The following is a 22,981-nucleotide window of genomic DNA, read 5'->3' as shown; positions in this document are numbered from 1 at the left end:
AACTAGAATCAAAATAACCCAAATACAAACTTTCCAAATCCCAATAATGAAAAATTTTAATGGGGCAAAACCACGAACAGAACGAACATTTTGAACCAGAACCAGTATCGAGGGGCAGGCCAATGTTGGCAGAACAAGAAATGGAGGTAACTGTTGCTTTACAACACACTATTTTCAATGAAAGCTTGCCCAGCCCCTCTGAACTATTTAATAATGAGAACAGTACAATATTTGAAAGTAATTGTAGCATTGTACAAAATAATGATGGTGATTATAATGTTTTCAGTTACTCCACATTTGTTGTACAGCCAACTTTAGTGGATTTGTCTCTGCATGCAAATCCGATATTGCTGACATATTGATAGAGCTGAAATTATTTGTTTGTAAACTTAATCTGAATGTTTTGTTGTGTGATTCTACAGTTGAGAATTCTGAATATAGGTTAAACAGCATTTTTAATCCCCCAATTGCATCCATTATTGCTCTTATTTGAAAGAGTTTGTGAAATAGAGGTCTATATTAGAAGATCGACATTTGAAAATGTTGAGCCACCTTTAGTCGACACGAAAATGTTGGATGACCAAATCCACTGATTTCTTTCCAAGGGAAAGAAATTGGTTGGCCGCTCTGTCACACCTGTCCTTTCCCCAACTCTAGTGTGGTCTCAGAGTTAGAATATTTAGTTAGGGGGGGGGGTGAAGCCCCCCACTTAAATACATTTGTTTTTATGTGTTGTTTGTTGGCCTTCCATTTGGCCGTTTGACAAACTTAAAGTTCTACATTTTCGTGTCGAGTAAAGGTGACTTCACATTTTCAAATTTCGATTATATGACATAGACCTGTGAAATAGATGTGCGCACATTGTTGAACTCTAAAATTAAGTTGTTGTTGTGTCTTTCGGCTTTTCCCGGTTAGGGGTCGCCACAGCGGAACTCCGGTCCGCTAATGATTGGCAGTAGATTTTTACATGCTGGCTTGCCGGGCCTAACGCACAACCTTCAACGAAGGAACGCCCATTCACACATGTCGCCACACAGAAGACGCTGTAACTGAGAATCAAACGGGCAACGTCTAAGTGTGAGGCGACAACGCTACCGCAGCACCACCACCGCAGTCTGAACTCTAAAAGTAAGAGTGAATATAATTTGAATAGAGCCCAGTGGGACCTATCAAATGATTTGAAAGCTTCCTCTGTGCGAGTTATGAAGCCTGACAAGGGAAGGGGCTTGGTTTTTATGAACCCTGAAGATTATGATAATAGAATGAGATCAATGCTGACAGCCTCTGCATATAAGCAAGTGTCCTTGAATGAAGTTAATCAAGCCCAGCAACGTGTTAAATTATATATTGATTATTTATTGAGGCTAGAGTGGATGTTACTATGTTCAATTATTTGAGTATGCCTGCACCTTTGGTACCTACCATTTTTGGTATACAAAGGTGCAGAAAGATTTGAATAATCCACCATTGAGGCCCATCGTAGATGATACCAACTCCATAACATATGCGTGCACTAAAGTTGTTGATAATACACTAAAGAAATACATAACCACAGAAGAGCACATTTGCAAGGATTCTTGGAGGTTTTTTATATAATATCATTTATATAATATAATATATTGGTGCAATATGATGAGGAACTTAATTTCTTGACCATAGATGTAAGGGACTTGTATACCTCTATTCCACATAATGAGGGTGTAGAATGGATTTCCCACTTACTAATTAGGAAAAAAGCTCCTACAGCTGAAGTAAGTTTAGTGGCCAAACTTTTAGATATTATTCTTACTAATAATTATATTTTTTACAGCGGTTACTAATTCTTGCAAAAAATGGGTGTTGCAATGTACTCCCCTTGTGGAGCTAGTTTTGCAAACCTGGTGATGGTCCAGTGGGAATAGGAGCATATTTTTTCAAATAATCAGTTCTTAGATAAAATTTGTATGTACACTCGTTACCTGGATGATGTGTTCATTTTATTTAAGGGAGATGAACTAATGGTGCTTGAATTTATGGCCTAGCTGAACACCACCACTGCCTTTTTTGAATTTACACATATGTTTAATAAAGAAAAAAATATCATACTTGGATATAGAGTTGAGGAAAAATGTTGTTCATAAGAAATATTTGGCCAAAATTTATAGAAAAATTACTTATTCTAATAGTTTTCTTCACTTTTCAAGTTCACATCCGTTCCATCAAAAAAGATTCGTTGTTAAGGGCCAATTAGTTAGAGCTGCCCACATGGTCACTTTACCATCTGATTTTTTTTGATGAAATTGAATGTTTGAAAAACATGTTTTTAAGGTGTGGGTCTCCAGAAACGGTATTCGATAACCTTATTAGTGAGGTTACTCACAAAAGAACCATTGGGTATTACCAACCAATCTTGGGTACAGCACATATGCATATTAGCCCTGCGGGTAGTGGTATTAATACTATTACTGAATTAAAACTAGATGGGTCTGATCATTTACAGAATCAAAATGTTCAAAGTGATCGAATAGTAAAGAATTTCAGTGTTAGCTTTATTACACATTTTGTTGCTAATAATTTAAGAAGGATTCTGTGTAAAAACTGGAATTTGTTACTCGATGACCTTAATGTAAGGAATAGTATAGAACAACAACCTAGATTTGTATTTAGAAAAGGGCCAAATTTCAAGAAATTATTAGGGACTAAATCTTTTATTTCAAGTCGTAACCGTGGAATGTTTAAGTGTGAGGCATGTGCCTACTGTAAAACATGGACATTGGTAAAACTTTCTTTGTTAGTAACACTAGATATACAACCACAAATAAATTTAATTGTAATTCAGAGGTGTTGGTTTATCTTGCTAGTTGCCAATGTTGCACAGGGTTTTACATTGGAAAAACAAAATGAAAATTTAAGGAATGAGTGTATGAACACTTATGTCATATATCCAGGAATAAACCAAAGAATGCTTTGGCAAGGCATGTTAGTAGTTATCCAAACCACTTTTTTAAATTTAGGGCGATTGATCAGGTTGCCTACGACCTGAGAGGAGGTCCTTGTGGTTTGAGATTAGATAGGTTAGAGCTAATATGGCAATTTTGCCTGAATGGACATAGTTTCCCTGGGCTTAATGATTTATGCAGCATAACCTGTTTGCTAAAATTAAAGAATTTGGAAAGATAACCATTTCAGAGGTTATATATTTATATGTGTGTATATTTATACAGTATAAAATGCCTATAGGTTTTTTTATATACACATTTTTTTAATATGTATTTTATATAAGCTGTTTTGGTATTTTTACCTTGATTTTTTTTCATACAAAATTCTTGTTATTATGTGGGTAAGCAGTGGTATTTTATATACGTTTTATATGTATTTTATATGAATTATTTGTGGGTTGAACTATAACCTGATTCTACTGGTCCAGTAGAATGAGGTCAATCATGTGATCTAAAGGAGGGATATTTAAACATGGTTCCTTTTATTATTGTGTATCTGATGAAGTTTGGGTAGAAACTTGGACAAAAAGCGATTCATTAAAATTTATTTTTGCTGCTTCACTCAATTTGTCATTTTTGTTTGATTTATCTTGTTTAAAAAAGGGGGCATTCATTTAATAATTTATGTAATGCTGCTTTGGTTATATGATATTTAGTATGTTTAATGTTAATTTAATACAATTTGATTACTTTTGTACAAATGTAAATTTGCCTGTGTCACAAGTGATGATTCAATAACGGTGTTTAAAAAAAAAGATGTGTAAGGTAGTAAGAAAATAATTGAATTTATAAGTAAGGGCATGGCATTTCGGTCCATGGAAGTCAGAGTGCCACTGTACTCATCCCTTATCAAAACCATCATTTTGAATTATTTGAAGAGTAGTTTTTACATGTGGTTAGACAGTGTATTGACAGTTTGTAACACTCCCAAGGAAGGGAGCCCTGGAATTGCTATTTTTAGTCAGTCATTTTCAAAAGTGCATTGGTCCTACAACAGATCATACAAGTACTGGGAAGGAATTCAGTCATTAGCATAGTACACTGCACACTGGATCAGTTAAACACTAAAGTTGAACAGTTTCTTTCATTTTCCCATAGATTAGCCTCATTCCCTGATTGATGGCTCTTATTATTTTGGTATTAAAAATTATCAAATCTGTGCCACCTATTCTGTGGGAGCTTAACATTGACCAGATAGGTTGCCTAAAAGGATCACTATGATCCAGTATCTCCTTATATTAGCTTTCTTAAACTATACATAATACTGTTCATGAGAGCACTAAATTAGGAAGCCACAGTGTGCTTCTCTGGCTAGATATTTTGCTAAGATCCTAACAACATTTTTACTTCTGGGTCTGTGGCAGACTAATTTATTGGACACTTGTCCATATTTGCTATACGGGAACATAGTATAACCTGAAAAAGCCATAGGTACATCACTGTATATTGTCAGAAGTCCTTCGACAATGATACATAAATTAATGCATTAAGTCTGTTACAAGTGATCACATACTGTTAGGTTATGGTTGAGCTGCCCTTTGCTACCTGCTTGAAACAGCAATTTATTTATTTATTTTTCTTTGTTGACCAGGAAAAGTCTGACAGGGCAAAATCCATTTTCATCCGAGGCCCGGGGATACACATGATGTACATTTATAATTGCAGGGTATAAACATCTATACATGAGCTTATTTACATGATTTTTAAATATTTTGTAAGTATTCCTTTCATGACCATAACATTTTAACACAAAAAAAGAGAAAAATTAACATAAATTGTCTAATTATTGAATAGAGAAATAATGTACGGTAACAATTAATGTATTTATATCATGATGGCTGCAGGGAAAGGATCAAACTGGGTTGTTTTTGAAATTAGTAATAATTTACAGACTGATACATAGAATGTAGCTTAAAACATGTTGAGAGATATGAAAGGAGAAGTTATGGAAATGAGCTGGAAGACAAATGTCAGAGGAGGAACTGTAGTTAATGGTGGGGTGTCACAGGAAGAAAAGTAAGAGTTTAGGAAATAAGTGCAGTATGAGGAGGAGTGAGAAGATACAAAAAGATTGGGAAGCAAAGTGGCTGTAAGAGTTGGAGAAAAGTAATTTAGTAAAGTTAGCCAGATGAGCAGGAAGAGCAGAGCCATTTTTAGCATAGGTGCATTTTTAAGTAAAGTTTTGAAACTTTTTAAGTTTGAGTTTTAACACATAATGAATGAGAGCCTCTCCAGCAGTGTTGAATGTCTTACAGATTCATAGTAAAAGTTTATGCTGTTTTGCCTAACTCATTGCATTATTTGCTCCTGAATTCCAGCCCTAAACATGGGGCAATGTAAATCAAGATATGACATTAGCACTTCAAGTGAGCATTCTCCATATGTTTGAATTTAAATCTAGTGTACTGTCAAGCAAAACTGTGTCTGTGCAGAAACAGCCTGTATTGAGTGAAGGTCTGTAGTTGGTGAATAGTACAGAAGAGCATTTTTTAATGCTGGGCATTTGTCTGAAGAGTACAATATGCTGTGGGCAATGATTAGTTATAAGTATGTCAATTGGTTTGGGAGATCAAGTCAGTTTAATTGTTTTAATGCAAGGCGGTGGTGTATTTTGAGGTTGGTTGGCTGCAAATTTAGGTATTTTGTAGTAGCAGGAGGCTAGTTTAGTTTTACATGTGGTATTGATATTGGTAAATTTCAAACCTCCTGCTAGTCTGCTTGCAGTAATTTACATAGCCCTTCTAGAACCCAAGCCTTGTAAACTACATATCCTTCCAAGAATCCCAAATCTAAATCTAAAACTCCCACACAACCCTTAAACCTAACCTCAAACTTCACTTCCCAACCCTAAAACTTTTATTGTTGTATAACTCCTCTGGATCCTGAAACCTAAATTGCCTGCTCAGTCCCTAAACCTAAATTTCCCCCCTGCTTCCAAACCCAAAATTCCCCACTGGCTTCATAACTCTAAATTCTACCAGCCATGCACTTTCACTACCTTTGTCTCTGAATCATGACCTTGCAAGCTGATTCTCATTATGCTGTTTTGGCTAACTCTGCACTATTTGTTTCTGAATTCCAGCCCTAACATGAGCAATGTAAATCAAGTCTAGTATATGGCAAAAGCAGTTCAAGTGAGCATTCTGCATATGTTTGAAGTTAAATCTAGTGTACTCTTCAGTAAAACTGTGTCTGCAGAATCAGCCTGTATTTTGGGATTCCTTTAGATGGCAACTCATTTTTTGTTGAATATTTTTCTTAAATTTATTTTAAATTAAATACCCCTAAATAGCATGTGTCACCATCCTGGAACTGTGGAAGTTTACTTTGGAAAATGAGTTGCCTCACTGTGAGCCAGGAGAATAAGTGCACTTAAAGTACCTCTCATGAAAATGTCTGGTTGTAGTTAACTTCAGGAAGAATCTCTGAAATGCAAGCTTTAATGATCAAACCTTCACGTGCATTGTTTCTTAATGACAGGATTGTCACTAAAATCTAACCCTTCATTTATGCCAGTACAGGTGTGTGCTGTTTTCCTGAACTAATATTTTCATCTGCCACTGTTTGCTGTAAGTAATAAAATGCTAGAACAAAAAACTTTTCTGTATACTTTAGATGTTTTAGAGAAAGTTTTGACTGTGCTCATCCATTCATAAAATTCTTGTTAATGTTTTGTCTCCTCCTTGCAATAAAAGGAGTGTTTGACTGTTACTAAGAAAACATTTGCAAAATGGCTGTCCCAGTGCACTAACGTTTATGGTGATGATAGAGTACGACACTTCAGGGCCTTGTTTGGCCTTATTCCACAAATCTTCATCAACATTTATAGCATACTTTTAGGAAAGTTTATACTCAGGACATGTAAGTGGCAGAAGGCTGAACTGCTATCCATACATTTACTAAGCACTACAAGATAATAGTGCAGTCAAGGAGTGTAACAGGTTCTGGTATAGCTGTGCTGCAAAGGATCATTTCACTGTCCACTTTAGAGGGGATGTTCTTCATATTGATCACTACTGCAGTAGTCTTAGCTATATGAGTTATATCCTGCCAAGAATATAACAGATAGCCAGCTCCCAAAGCTTCAGAGTACAGTGACCAGATTGTCAAACAGCTCAAACTGAGCTGATTAAAAGTCAAGTAGGTGGGCAAAGCCCTCCAAAGCTTTCCTGCCACCAAAGAGAAGACTCCTCTGAGGCTTTTTAGGATCAGCCATCATTTTGTGCTTTCCTTTGCTGCTTGTCTTCCTCTTGACTATTAAAAATATTTCCAGTTCCATGGTCAGTCCTTCTTCCAACCACAAAAAGAGAAAGTTAAGCAAACAGCATCTGCCACCACAGCAAGCTAGTAGTTTGCCTCAGCTGTTGGTGGGTAATTCTGCTGTGGATATTTGTTTTACTTCAGACCACTCATGTTTTACCCTGGATCTCTCTGGTGTAGCACGTACAGCCTCTACGGACAGGGGTTAGCCATGTCCTGTGTGGTTATTGGAGATGTCTCATGGGCAAGGGAGAGACATTCATGTCAGTCCTGAGAGAGGGAACAGAGAGGGTTTTCCTGTTGTGTCAGAATGCTGTGCTTATTCCTGGGGAAGCAGCACCTGCTATTAGTAACACAGTTGGATCCATTTTACTTGTCAAAAATAAACAGAAAACCAAGCATGTATCTACTCCTCCTCCTCCTCCAATTTCTTTTGATATGAGTAGTTTATTGGGACTTGCACGGGGTTAACTCAGGCTTTTGATCCTTTTAAAGTAATTTCTGGTAAAAGAAAGAGGGATACATCTTTTCCTCAAGAGATTCAAGATTCTGAATCTGAACAGGAAGATGCAGGGACTGGTTCATTTTTTTCTACTCAGATTTCTGATTCAGCCTCTGAAGAGCTTCTTTTCTGATTCTGAATGTGGGGACTTCTCTTTCTCTGACAGTATTGCTAGAATATTCCAGTGTTTTCATTGGGAGAACACTGAGGTTTCTAAGTCCCTCAGAAAATACTGTGAGTTATTATAGAAGGAATTTCCAGAACCTGTACCAATTCATCCTTTCCTCTTCTGTTTTAGAGGTTGTGTGTCTTACTCCCTGCAATTTTCCTGATTGTCAGCCAGCTGTCCCTAAAAAGGTACATAGGATGTATAAAGTTCCTTAACATTTTACATTTTTATACACTATTCCCAAACCTGATCTAGCAGCTCAAGCCTTAGTTCACTCCACTGCTGCTTAGTATTTAGTAAATTCTAATCCCACTCTTTCTAGTAAGGATGGAACAATTATTGACAGTTACTGGAAAAATATGTATTTTTGTGACTTTGATTTTCAGAATTTTAAATTGCCAGGCTCATATGTTAGTTTGTTCTGACATATTGTGGAAGTGTGAAGAATATTTTATCGACAGTTTATTCTTGTGAAGAAAAATCTACATTAAATAAGTTTCATTTACTGCACAGGTTACTACTCATTCTTTGCAGTGTGTTTGACTCTGATTCTTCCTGCAGAGCTATGGCCACTGGTATTGTTTTAAAGAGGTTTGCTTGGCCGCATTCTCAGAATCTCCCAAATAACATAAAAATGAGATTTTAAATTCTCCCTTGGCTAGAGATTTAGTATTTGGCCCCTCTGCTGCAGAACTGATCAAAAAGTGTGACAAAAGGGTCAAGCTGATACAGGGAATCTCTAAGATTTTTCAGCTCTCCTTTTCCAAATTGTCCAAGAGAGATTTTCTTTCTTCTTATCCAGTTTTGACAAATAGAGTAAACAGTCTCTAAAGTTCAGGTAAACAAACATTTAAGAAGTAGCAGCAAGGGGGTTACAAGAAGTAGTCTCAAACCTCTCAAAACGAAGGGCAATCCAGCAAGTCTGAATGAATATTCAAGAGACCTTCTAACCCCATCCCGCCATGGCTCCTTTTTTCTTCCAGAAAGTCTGAATCTCCATTTTTCTTTTTGTTTCAGACAAATGGGTTCTGAAAACCATTGATCTGGGTTACAGATGGCAGTGGGAGTAAATTCCTTCTTTCCAGGGGTCATTCCTCATCCTCAGATCAGAATCTTTTGTTTCCACGTATTCTTTATCACATGCTGTCCCAAGGAGTAATATAACTAATTCTTCCTTCCCAGGTGGGGAAGGGTTTTTATTCAGGGATGTTCCTGGTGCCAAAGAAAGAGAATTCTTGGAGGTGAGATGTGGATCTTTTCCTTAACCTGTTTGTGATAGTGCCCAAATTGAAAATGAGGTCTGTTCACAACCCGTTACCTACTGCTCCTCTTTCAAGTTTCCTGGTAGCTCTAGATTTGGGAGATGCTTGTCATCACATCCCTATCCATCCACATTTCAAATGTTTATTAAGGTTTTGTGTGTCTGCATCAGATTATCAACTCTCTGCTCTATTCTTTGGACTATCCACTGTGCCAACAGTGTCGAAGAAGTGTCTAGCTCCAATTATAGCTCATTGCATGCAACAGGGTATCCACATTTTTCCATATTTAAACAATTTGCTTATCTTTGCAGAGTGTTTTTTCAAATTGTCAGGAATCTCGCTCTCTTGGAAGAGAGATTTCTTGTACAAGCTGGGATTCTAAGAGAACATTCAAAAGTCTTTACTGACTCCCTCACACAAGATTGTGTTCCTGGGATGACAACTAGATACCTCAGTTCAAAGAGCTTTTCATCTACAGGACAAAATAGGTCTTTATTTACATCTATTTCTAAGGTTTTCCACTCAGACTTTGGTTACTGCAAGGGAACATGTCAGGATTTTGGGTCTCATAACTTCTGTAATTCTCGTGATACACCTGACATGACTTCACTTAAGAAAGATACAGTGGTGCCTGGAATCTCTTTGGTCCCAACATCAACACTCTTTCTTTTCAGATCCCAGTACTGGGATTTGTCAGAAGAGAAATTTTTTGGTGGAGCCAACAGATATCCTTAAATTCAGATATCCAGTTCTCCCCCACTCTGCTGCAGAGTAGTCAGTCACCATAGATGCTTCAGACTTTGCTTGGGGAGCAGTTTCAAAAGGGATAAAGGGGGTGGCTAACACTAAGGATAGATGCAAGCACATAAATATCAAGGAGATGCTTGCCCTGATCATGGCACCCAACTATTTGAATCATCTTTGGTCCCCAGGAGCACTTCATGTGGTTACAAATGGTATTGGAGTCATGGTACATCAGCAAGCAAGTGGGGACCAGATCTTACCCCGTTTTCAGACTAGCCATGTGAACTTGGGATATAGCTTCACAGCACAGTCTCACTCTGCAGGCATTCTACATTCCATCAGAGAAATTATGTGGTAGACTAGTTGAGCAGGACCAGGGCAGACCCTTATGAATGCAGACTAGATAAGGGAGTCTTCCAAGATTTGATCCATCTGTGGGGAGTTCCTCAAGTAGACCTCTTTGTCTCCACTTTGAACAATCAACTGGAAAAAGTCTGTTCAGTACTCAGTGCAAGAAGGCCTGGAAGACAGATGCCTTTTCTTTGGACAGGAATGTTCCTGTGTGCCTTTCCACTGTTTCCAGTAATCCAGGGGACTTCTGAAGATTCAGAAGGAATCTTCCAAGATCATTGTGGTGACTCTGTTCTGGCCCAGACAACTGTGGTTCTCTCTTCTTTTGGAAATGGCCATCGGTAATTACCACAAGCTTCCTCACAGAAGGGGTCTGCTCACACACGAACAGGCATGTTTGATACCCACCAGCATCAGTCGTCTTCAGTTGACTGCCTAGATGATAGGGTCTTAATTCTTTTTAGGCAGCTGTTTTCTGAGAATGTGCAGTAGATACTAATGGAAGCAAGAAAGCCTGCTACTAAAAAACTGTATATTAGCAAATGGAAAAGATTTTTTAGTTGATGCCATCAACATAACCAGCACCCATTCAGGGGTAGTTGTTCTCTGGTTTTACAATATTTGTGTGAATTATTATCCTATGGACTTTCTTATTCCTCTATTAAGGTTAGTATATCAGCCATTTCAGAGTGTCTACCATGGTTCTTCCTCTCTCAAGACAGTCTCATTTCAGAATGTTCTTGAAAGGGGTTTTGTACAAGAGACCTCTAAGTAAACTGGTGACCCTTCCTAGGGATCTTAATCTTGTGTTTGAAGAGATTTGAACCAGCTAATCTGACCTACTTGAGGTTCTTAACAATGAAAACAGTTTTACTGATTGCTCTTACGTCTGCTAGAATCTGAGTTACAAGCTCTTATGGTGAGTAAAACCCTAGCTCTTTTTCCATAGGGACAGGGTTTCCTTGAGAATGAATCCTCTTTATGCCTGAAGTAGTATCTGAGTTTACTTTAAGACTATCCATCTCCACATTTTCTTTCCTGAGCCTAAAAATGAAGGAGAAGTTATACTCCATACCTTGGATGTCCACAGACAAGTCAGGTACTATCTTGACAGAACTAAATCTTTTAGGTATTTGGATCAATTGTTCATTTCTTGTGAAGTTAAGAAGAAGGGATAGTCTCTGTCAAAACAGTCTATTTCCAAATGGTTGTCTATAGCTATTGCCTTTTGTTTTACTCTCCATATTAAATCTATTCCAGGCAGGGTTAAGGCCCACTCCACCAGGGTTTTGGCTTCATCTATGGCTTTTTGGAAATGGTTATATTCTTGAAGTATTCTAGCAGCTACTACTTGGCCCTCTCTTCATATTTTTACAAAGCACTGTAAGTTTGATTCCTTCCTAGAGCTAAATGAAGCTTTGCTAGTACTATTCTCCAGGGGCTCCTGGACCCTTCTGCGTCCTTCTCACAAGTATAGTTGGCTATGGTAATCTACCCATATAGCTAAAGATACTACAGCAGTGATTAGTATGAAGAACTTAGTACAGTTGTGTAAGTTGAACTTACCATAACAATAGATGTTCGAATGATTACTGCTGCAGTCGCTACTTCCTTCCTCCACCTCCTTGGTTTTTGTGTGTTTTTTTCTAAGTAAGGGTGTGTGGACATTTTATTGTCTGTTATTCCTAGCATTGTCCTTTCAGGATTCAGCCTTCCTCTGTCTGCTGGAAGAAAAGCTCTGAAGAGCTTTTTACTCAGACTTGTCTTTTCGTCATCTCAGCTTGAGCTGCTTGACTGTTTGGGCACATGAAAGATGATCTGAAGCTTTGGAAGCTGGCAGACTGTTATATCCTTGGCAGAATATAACCCATATAGCTAGGGCTATTGCAATAGTGATCAGTCAAATATCTACTGTTAGTGTAACTTCCACTTAGACAACTGTACTTTAGCTAGTCCTGCTTGGGCTTCTACCCAAATGTTGTAATTTCTACTGCTGCAGCATCCCTCCCCATAGTAAGTTAGCACATTTGTATGGAGTACTCCCCATAACAGTACACTTAAAGGAGAGGTCACTCTAACAGTAAAGCTACCCTCCTTCCTTCTCCATATTTATTTGCTTTGATTATCAGTTATTTTTTTCTTAGTAGAGAAAATAGTATTAACTGTACATAATTGTAATATTCTTATTGTGCTGTAACATGTAATTTTATTCATTTAGATAATTTGTTATCACAAGTGTGTTTTCCTGTGAATGTATCTTCAGTGCTGCTTGTTTACTTGTATGGGAGCCTTGCATCACCAAACATCAGTGGATATGTCTGCATGAGTCCAGCATTGGTCCTTACAAGAGAATATGATTGCTACAAAAAAATGGCTATAGCATCACATATTTACTGGAGGGAAACATAGGTTTGGTGGTAGAGTTGTTGTATCTTTTGGCTTTTCCCGGTTAGGGGTCGCCACAGCGGAACTCCGGTCCGCTAATGATTGGCAGTAGATTTTTACGTACCGAGTTGCCAGCCCTGACGCACAATCTTCAATGAAGGTACGCCCATTCACGCGTGTCTCCACACAGAAGACGCTTTAGCTGAGAATCAAACAGGACAATGTCATACTGTGAGGCGACAACGTCACTGCAGCACCACCACAGCAGTTTTAACCTTACCTTAAAGATTTCTTTGTTATAGTGAGTAGTTCACACAAATATAGTTACAGATTTCCGGTGCGCTTGGATCAAACAGACTTTGTTACTACTTTTCAAGGTAGTATGCATGTCTAATTACAAAATAAGATTTGCCTTCTTCAGGTAAGACAGATACGTGCATATTGTGATTGTTCCTAGTTCTACTGTAGTTGCAAACATACCTCCCAACAAATTAAAATTCTGTTTTGGTGATGGAGGTAATTTATATCAAGTACTTGGTTCCTTTTTTATTTTAGTGCATATTTGGAGTTACTATTACATAAATGTAACTGTAAGGTGAATAGTCCCATGTGACACTTTATTTTTTATCTTTTTTATGATTTTGTATTTCATTTCATCTTGTTTACGTTTTGTGATTCAGGTGATATTATTTTTTAATTTGTCTGACTTTATTTTTGCTCTACTTTTAAATGCCCTATTTTAAAAGGCCAGGTAATGCTTACTTTTATAAATGTATGCCACGTCCATTCTGCATCTCTACTTTGTTAGTTCTTTTCAAGCTTACACCACTGTTTAGTCTTCACTGCTAATTGTTGCTTTTGTTCACATGCATAAGTGTCATGGTCTGATGTGACTCCATGATATAGATGAGATGATACACTGTTGGAAAGACCTCTTATGTCTGCCGTTATCAGTGTAACACTGTACAGTATGAAGACATTTGCATCTCAAAGCTTGTATACATGACACTCAATGAACAATTATCTTTGCCATTCTGCTAAAGTTCTGTAAAAACAGTTGTGTACAAATTGCATTTGATATATATATATATATATATATATATATATATATATATATATATATATATATATATATATAAGGGTATAACTATGATTTCTGGAACAATGCGCCATCTTATATACTTCAATATGCCACCCTCAAAAAATAACCTTCCTCACACCTCCAACCCAGGCAGTACATGTTTCTGAAGAGTATACCTTTTCAGTACTGTAGTTCTGCTAAATAGCTTGCTCTACTATCACAAAATAAATTAAAGAACCAATGAAAGGGATGCTGACTGAGAAGTCATTCTCAGAAATGAAAAAAAAAATGCATCTTGCATTCCCTATGCCGTTGTGTGCTTGGAGCATGCCTGCTGTCACCCTTGTAAGTGTCCAGATGAATTATAAAGAAAAGTTCAGCCCTGTTAGTCTCATAAGACTGTCTGAATTCAGAAATCATCTTAAATGTGGAAAATGAAGTGCCTCATTTCATTACTTCACTGGAAACTAATGGTTGTGTTAGTACTTGATGTACATCATAAGTGTTTATAAAAGAAGGGTTTGAGCCAAGATTTAATCAGGCCGATTGCAGTGACCACATGTTTAAGATACAGTGCAAAGGAAACTCCATTTACTTTGAACAGATTAAACTGACATGCTTGTTTCTGTTTTAACCAGGGAAGGAACTGTTTGGCTTGGATACACTTCACAAAAGCCTGTGGATTAAACTGTTGGAGGAGATGTTTCTTGGTATGCCCAGTGAGTTTCCTTGGGGAGATGAAATCATGCTGTTTCTCAATGTGTTTAATGGAGCTCTGCTTCTACACCCCGAGGACAGTGCTTTGCTTAGACAATATGCTGCTACAGTTATCAATACTGCTGTACACTTCAACCACCTATTTTCTCTCAGTGGCTACCAGTGGATCTTGCCCACCATGTTACAAGTAAGTCAATGATCGACTCTGAATATTTCTTATTCTTGCTATAGTTTGATCTTAACTGTACAGTAGAACTGAATCTAGCAACATGGATATGATTTAGAATGCTCTACTTATAGATGAAACATTTATAAATATGGAGTTTGGCATTACGTCAAAAACACAAAGGTTTGAAACATAAAACATTGTATCTGAAAACTATGAAAAAAAAAACAAACCAAAAAAAAAGTCTTTTATTCAGGAGCAACCCCCCAGCACACCACCTGCATCATATATATATACCAATTCTGAGGTAACATTACATTTGGGACAGGGCAAACTCTCAGCCCCCACAAATACCTGTAACCGCTGTAAAAGCAGACTTGATATTCTGAATGTTCTACTAAACAGTGAAGTTCATCATATTGATCACTGCTGCGGTAGGCTTAGCTATATGAGTTATAGACTGCCCGGGGTATAACAGCCAGCTAGTTTCCAAAGCTCCAGGGCACCTTCCATGTGTCCAAACTGTCAGGTACCTCGGACTTAGCTGACTAAAAGAAGTTTGGGTGCCAAGCCCTTCAGAGCTGTACTGCTATAGGAGAGTGCAACTCCTGTAAGGCTTTCAAGGATTAATGGTTGGTCTGGTGCTGTTTCTTTGCTGGGCAGCAAAGTCCTATTAGGGAAACCCTTCCATTTTGTAAATATTATTTGTGTTTTATCACGTTCCTCTTCAGGAAAGTTATTTTAAAGCTGGGAATTTTGTGTTTTAACAGACTGTCATGAGACTGTATTGCACTTTTAAATGGGAGCACTCTCTTTTTCCTGTCAATTTAATAGTTGTGTAAAGTGAGTGGACCAGTTTTTCTGTGGAAAAATTGTTTATTTTACTTTTGGGAGGCTGGCAAAGAATATTGATTGGATTTTTACTGTGTGTTTTTGTAAAAAAAGTTACTTTTAAAGACTTTTTACCAACATTTGCTGCTTAGAACAAACTACCAATCTTATAGTTGGTTCTTCCTTCAGCTACAAAATGAAAAAGTTAAGCAAACAGCCTTTGTCACCACAGCAAGCTATTGATTTGCCTCAGCTTTGGGTGGATGACTCTTCTGTGGCCATTTGTTGTATTTCAGACCATTCATCTTTTAACCTGGATTTCCTGATGTAGTAATTGCAGCCACTGTGGACAAAGAGTTAGCCAAGTCCTCTGTGGCTGTTGGAGACCTGTCATTGGGCAAGGGAGAGACACTCTTGTCAGTCATTGGAGAGGGAATTCTGTTATCAGAATGCCATGCCCATCCCTGAGAAAGCTGCTGCTGCCATTGGTAACACTGTTGGCCCCATTTTTCATGTCAAAAAGAAAAAGAAAACTAAGCATGTGTGTACTGCCCCTCAAATTTTCTTAGGAGTAATTTACTGGGTCTGGCTCAGGGTTAATTCTGGATACTGATCATTCATATAAAGTAGTTTCTGGTAAAAGAAAGAGGGATACCTCCGTTCTTGAAGAGATATATGATTAAGAATTTGAATAGGGAAATGAAGGGACAGATACAGGATTTCCTCCTCAGATTTCTGATTCAGACTCAAGGAGAGGTCAGTTTCTGATTTTCCCTGTGGGGTGTCTCTCTCTATGAGAATATTGCTAGAATATGTCAGTGATTTTAGTAAGAGAACACTGAGGTTTCTCATTCACTCAGAAAATACTTTGAGTTGTTTCAGAAGACATTTCCAGAACCTACACCCATTCCTCCTGTTTTGTCTGCTTTAGAGGATGTGTGGGTTACTGCCTGCGTGTTTCCTGATAGTCAGCTAGCTGCTTTTGAAAATATAGAGAGGATGTATACATTTACTCATTCTTTTAAGTTTGTATACACTACTACCAAATCTGACCCAGCTGCTATAGCTTTAGTTGATTCTACTGCTGCTAAGCACTTAGTTAATTCCAGTCCTACTCTTTTTGATAAGGATGGGAAAATTATTGATACATACGGGAAAAAAGTGTGTACTTTTACAACTTTGATTTTCAGAATTTTGAATTTGTGAGGCTGCTATGTAAGTTTGTTCTGACTAATTGTGAAAATATGAGGAATAATTTATCTGATGATGTCCTTCTGTTGCATTATTCTTTACATGAGAGAGTTATCCACCGTAGGCAACCCAATGTCGGCCAGTATACAAAAATCTTTCACTACTGTAGGGTGCATGGTACGTCATGTCATCGGTCATAGGTTGCTGTTGTATGTCAGCCATAAAAGTGACATACGTACGTACTGACCCCAGAACTTCTCTGCTGCCAGTCTGAATGCCACCTTTGAATGCCGGTTTGCTCACTTAGCTGTTACGTTAGCTGTGTTCCAATGGTTTTATTTTCAGATAAGTGCCTCTTTGGGGAATTCTTGTTTCTTTTATTGATTTATTTAGTTGACATTTGTTGACCGGGAAAGCCTGACTGGGAGAAAGCCCTTTTTCAGCGGAGGCCTGGGGAGAAAATCTTCACAATACAAATATAAAAAATACATGTTACAATGGAAGTATATATACAGTAAGATTAGCAATATATAACATGACGATAAAAAAGAAGAAAAGAGACTAAAGGAAATTATATATAACAGAAGTGCATGAAAGTATAACATATATAGAGCAGAAGATAGTAAAATGCAGTATGTTGACTGGAAACTAATAAAAATCAACAGAAGGAGAAATATGCTAAGGTAGGATAGAAGTATAAAAAAGAAAGAAGAGAAAAGGATAGAGTAGGAACTAGATTCAGTTAGGGTGATTACAGTGACATTTATTTTGCTGCTGTTTTGTGGTAGGTTTCCTATCATCAAAAAAAGGCAAATGCCAGTGTGGAAGACACACCACACAAAGGTAGCTATCTCCAGTGCAGTGTTTATTCTGCCTAGGGCCTACCCATAACTACAAATCCTGTCCCATTTGCCAGGCCGTTGTGTCCAAGACCCTAAGAAGTAGTCCCCCCTAGCCATTTACTTGGAAAGCCAGCACTTAAAGTTGCTAGCTAAAAGAGTGATGGAGGTAGAGTTAGTTACGAAGAGGAAGGCCAAAAAGCCAAGGCCTGAGCCTTCTGCTGTGCTTCTTACCACCGACGTCTCTCCTGAGATAGATGAGAGCCCAGAGATATGTACAGTTCCTGGCTCCAGTTCACAGGTCGAGCCTGATGTTGAAGCCACCTAGGATCCGACTACAGGCACATCCTCAGAGACCGAGCAGGCATCTGTCTCGGATGTACAGGGGAAACCTAGGCTCTTGATAACCGAAGGCTGTAAGAGAATACCTCAGACCCTTGCGCACGAGGAAATTCACTCTGATATTATTGAATGTAGGCCTACGTCTGGGCGTCCTACATTATATAGGACAGGTCTGCATCAAAAGAAGAAGCAGAACACCTTTCCCCCAAAGGAACTCAGAGTGATTAGCAACAATTCACCTAAGGCCTTTTCAAGGCCTTTATGTCCTTTAAGCCCCATCTGGGTGTATCCAAAGCGAAGAAGCCGAACCAGGATGCAAGTTGATACTTTATTATGAACAAACAGAAGTTTAAAAACAAGCGCTTTCACTTGGTTGTTACCAAGCTTTATCAAGTTAAAATGAAAAATGCACCAGAGAGTTTAAATATGCTCTGGTAGGTCACTAATTAACTAATTAGCATAATTGATTGCAAACCACGTACATTGAAGTTAATGTTGCATTCTAACACTTAAAATCAAAAACATCAATGTGCTGTCACAAAAAAGTATATAAAAAGTATGTATAAAAATATATTCTTTTAACCAATTCTACAAAGATTGATACAAATAAAAATAGCTAACGAATCTAAAAAACATATTAAATCAAATATTCTAATATAGAAAACACATTCAAATACAGCATTCGCAAAAATACAGCATTCATAAAAAACTCAGGATTGAATTCTCAAAAAGTATGTAGTAAAGGTACATCAAAATATTAAATATATACAGTGAATATAAGTGTATGTACAAATACAAATATCTTGTAAAGGCAAGTTCCCCAAGGAGTTGTTTCAAAAACTAGGAATAGTTTCTTTATAATCCGGCCATTCTCAGTTTAAGGACACTACTTATATTAATGTTGTCATTCAGACCGGGGTATCTGCCTGCATCCAACTTAAGTTGCCAAAGGAGTTCTTTGTACTCAAGAGTTGTTTCCCAGTCTCCCCCCTGGCATCCAGCATCACTTGCTCTAGTACAATAAATTTAAGGTCAATATTAGGCAAGAAAGGGAATGTTTATAAAATGCATTAGATTCCTTATGTTTGCCTATGTCGTAAAAATGCTCATATATTCTTTTCCTAAGTGGTCTCTTGGTTTTGCCAACATGAAAACTGGAACAGGGGTTGCAGAAACCTAAATACACTACTCCTTTTTGGATTTATCCTTCTTCTTGGTTTTGCTTGTTTTTCCTTTGGGTTCTAAGTACCCCATCTGGGTGTGTCAGTCCCTGCCCCCCTGGACTGCTTCCCACATAAAAGGGTTAGGTAAGAGGTTTCATCCGAGGAAGAGGCATCATCAGAAGAGGAATCTCTAGCCTATTCCTCACAGATCCCCACCCCTTTAGACTATGCCTCCCCAGAAGAGGACTCCAATGGAGCTGACTCACCTATGGAAGAACTCTCCTTTGGAGAGACTCTGGGAAAAATGAGGGATCATTTCAAATGGGAGAGCACTCAGATATCTGAAGTAAGAGATACTAAGATCTTTTGCAGGTGGAATCACCCAGCCCTTCAGCTATTCCTCCTGTGCTATCAGCCTTTTTAGATGCCTTTGTATCTGCCTCCCAGTCCCCCGATTCCCAGCCTCCTGCCCCTAAGAAGCCTGACTGATTTTACAAGGTCCAATAAATACAACTCTAGAAAAATGCCAGATTCTTTTAATAAAACAACAAAGCTTTCGGATTGCAAATCCTTCATCAGTGTTTGTAATCCGAAAGCTTTGTTGTTTTATTAAAAGTATGTGGCATTTTTCTGGAGTTGTATTTATTGGATTTGTTCATTTGGCTACAGTTTCAGTTCTATCACTGCTTCAACCTTAATATTTTGTGATTTTACAAGGTACCTGAGGACTGCAAGTTTCTGTTCAGATGCCCTTTAGCAGATCCATCAGTTATTTCACTGGCATCAGACATACCATCCAGGTTACTGCCTTCATCTTCTCTCCTTCCATCAGATAAGTACAGCAGGATCCTGGAAAGGCTGGGCAAAAAGTGTACACTTCAGCCACCCTAGCATTTAGAGCCAGTAATTACCAAACACAAATGACCAAATTTGCCTTAGAGCTTCTGTCCCAACTTTCTCAGGTCATTGTTGATTTACCTGATTCAGAGAAAAAGATCTTGGCTGCGTCCTTGCATGGAGCATCCTCACAAGTAGCCCGCCACTCCATCAAATGGAGATGTGATGCTGCAGAGGCTTCTGCCAGGGCAGCTGCCTCAGGCTCTGTCTTAGGGAGATTCTCCTGGTTAAGACTCCAGCCTTTACCAGAGAATATTAAATTTAAACTTATGGATGCCCTTTGAAAACTCTGCATTGTTTGGCCTTGAAACTGCTAATTTATTTAATTCTCTGCTGGAAAAGGGTAAGGAATTGCAGGAACTGAAGCACTTTGTTGTTTCTGCAGTGCCCAAATTTCAACTAAATTACCCAGCTAAAACTGCCTTTGTACATAGATACTCCCACTGTCCTCCTCCATCTAAAACAAAAAGGGTGGTAGGAGGCCTCAGCAGCCCAGTGCTTCCCCTGCAACTCCAGTTGAGAAGTAGCATTTTCCTGACAAGCCTGGTTCCGTCTGATTGCCCAGACCACCTCACCCACATTCCCCTTTCCCAGCTCCTCTCTCTGTCTCTGCCAGTCTAGGAATGAATAACTCAAGGCTCCTGTTTTTTTCTATCATTTTAAAAAGGATACTTTCTGGTATGGGATTCCCTGCCTTCCTTCAGCAGCATCCCTAAACCATCAAGAGAACAACTACCCTCCTTTACAGAGGTGCTGCTAGATACAAGGGACCATTCAGGAGGTACCCCATGAGCAAAAAGGGGTTTCTACTCCAGAATGTTCCTAGTGCCAAGAAATGATGGTTCTTGGAGACCCATTCTGGATCGGTCTCATCTTAACACCTTCTTGAAGATGCTCATCTTCAGTATGTTAACTCAGTCCTTGTTTCCTCTTATTCTGCCACAAGCCTATTTGGATATCAAAAATGCATAGCTACACATTCCCATCCACCCCAACTGCAGGAAGATTTTACATTTCTCTGTGACTTCCTAACATATTAAGTTCTCTGCCTAACCCTTTGGACTTTCTACTGCATCATGGGCATTTAGAAAATGTCTTGCTCCTGTGATTGCCTACTGCAGGCTTCAGGGCATCCACATTTTTCCTTACCTGGGTGATCTCCTGTTTCTGGCAGCCTCCCCAGAGATCCTGGGGCAAAACATCGTCTTTGTCATTTCTCTTCTACAAAGTCAGGGATTCACCATAAATCACAAAAAATCTGTCCTCACCCCTCTCAAGATCACAGTTTCCTGGGATGCTGAACACAAACAGACCTCATGAAGGTCTCTCTTCCCCATTGGAAGCCACAGGACCTCACCTCCTACTTCCAAAACCTTCTGCCTCGTCAAAACATTTTAGCCAGAGAGTTCTTCAGGGTTCCTGTTTTCATGGCATCCACCATACCAATGCTACCTCTGGCCAAACTTCACGTAAGAAAACTCCAGTGGTTCCTAAAGTCAGTTTAGACGCAGCTTTTACATCCCCTGGAGTTTCCAGTGCCTCTCATTCCCTGTTTGAAGAGGGAACTACAATGGTGGAGCCAGCAAATGTCACTCAACCCAGATTGCCCCTTGGATCATCTGCCACCAGTCCAAGAGATGCCTCGGATGTGGGCTGGGGGGCAGCTTTCAGAAATTTGGAAGCCCAAGCAATAGGGTCCTCCTCTCAACAAAGGGAACACATTATTGTAAGGGAGAGGAGGGGGCTGGTGCTAGCCATTCAGACCTTTCCTCCTCTCTTCCACCCAGGACCTTTAAAGCTGTTCACAGACAATGTGATGGTCCTCTGGTATGTGAACAAGCAGAGGGGAGATAAATTCTACCTACTATGCAGGCTGGTACTGCAGGATTGGAAGCTGGCAGTCCAGTATCAGGTGACTCTTCAGACAGGGTACATTTCAGCCAGCCAAAATTGTGTGGTGGACACCTTGAGAACGTCCCTAACACAGTCCCATGAATGGATGCTTCAAAGGGATGTTTTCTGGATATTGTCCACCAGTGTAGTATACCTCAGGTAGATCTCTTTGCCTCCCCTAAGAACAGACAATTTCCACAATTTTGTTCCAGACTTCCACACACTCTGGTTTGGAAGGTGGATGCCCTCTTGTTCTCTTGGAAGGGCATGTTTCTGTATGCATTCTCTCCCCTTCCACTCATTCTGTAAGTTCTGTTCACAATTCAACAGGACAACCAGAAAATCTTGATGATGACTCCCTTTTTGGCCAAGACAGCATTGCTTCCCTCTTCTCCTGCATTTAGTCAATGGCAATTACCACAAGTTACCTCAAAGGGTGGACCTTCTCACACAAGACAAAGGAATTCTCATCCATTCCTACTTGTCTACCCTTTAGTTGACTCTGTGGGTGATAGGTTTTTAATTCCTTTTACCTGTTCTTTGAGGACATGATAAGGGTCCTGCAGGAGTCCAGGAAACCCAATACCAGAAACTCTTACGTATCCAAGTGGAAGAGATTTTCACTTTGGTGTCTCTCATGAAACCAGGATCCACTGTTCGTGGACGTCATTTTGATTCTATCTTATTTGTGTGAATGTCTCAATGCTGGCTTGGCCTACTCTTCAGTGAAGGTCCATATATCAGCTATTTCTGCCTGCCTGCCTCTATCCCCCTATGTGTAAGAGATTTTAGGCTAAACAATTTTTTAAAGGTGTCCTTCACATTAGACCTCCCAAGAAACCTACTCCTTCTCCTTGGGATCTTTTATGCTCTCCCCCCTTTCAAGCCAGCTTCATTGGCTTTCCTGCAACACCACTCCTGGAAAACTGTACTTCCACTAGCTTTAACTTCAGCCAGGTGTCTTTCTGAATTCCAGGCTCTTATGGCCTCTCCCCTTTTTGTTTTTTTTTTTTATAAAGACAGGGTGTCCTTGTGTACTAACCCTTCCTTTATGCCCAAGGTAGTCAATGAATTATCACTCAACCAGTCCATTCATCCTACCTTCTTTTCTACTCCCCAGAAGTGAGAAGGTGCTGCACACCCAGGATCTGCACAGACAACATATTTTTTTTTAGACAAGACTAAATCTATCAGGAAATCAGACTACTAC

At 38.9% G+C, this 22,981-nt stretch overlaps 1 protein-coding gene across 1 annotated transcript in view; it reads left to right on the top strand.

The window, feature by feature from the left end:
- The window catches only part of UNC80 (unc-80 homolog, NALCN channel complex subunit), a 5,631,640-nt gene that overhangs the window by 4,432,842 nt on the left and 1,175,817 nt on the right, over positions 1-22,981 (top strand). Inside the window, exon 45 of the mRNA XM_044060513.1 lies at positions 14,371-14,636. Within this exon, the coding sequence (XP_043916448.1) occupies positions 14,371-14,636 (266 nt within the window). The remainder of the gene's footprint in view (positions 1-14,370; positions 14,637-22,981) is intronic.

Source organism: Protopterus annectens, chromosome 2.part0 (assembly GCF_019279795.1).
Source record: "Protopterus annectens isolate FY-2018-M chromosome 2.part0, PAN1.0, whole genome shotgun sequence".
In the NCBI taxonomy this organism is placed as follows: Eukaryota; Metazoa; Chordata; order Ceratodontiformes; family Protopteridae; genus Protopterus; species Protopterus annectens.
Note: the sequence above shows the minus strand (reverse complement) of the source record. Positions and strands in the feature narration are given on the sequence as shown.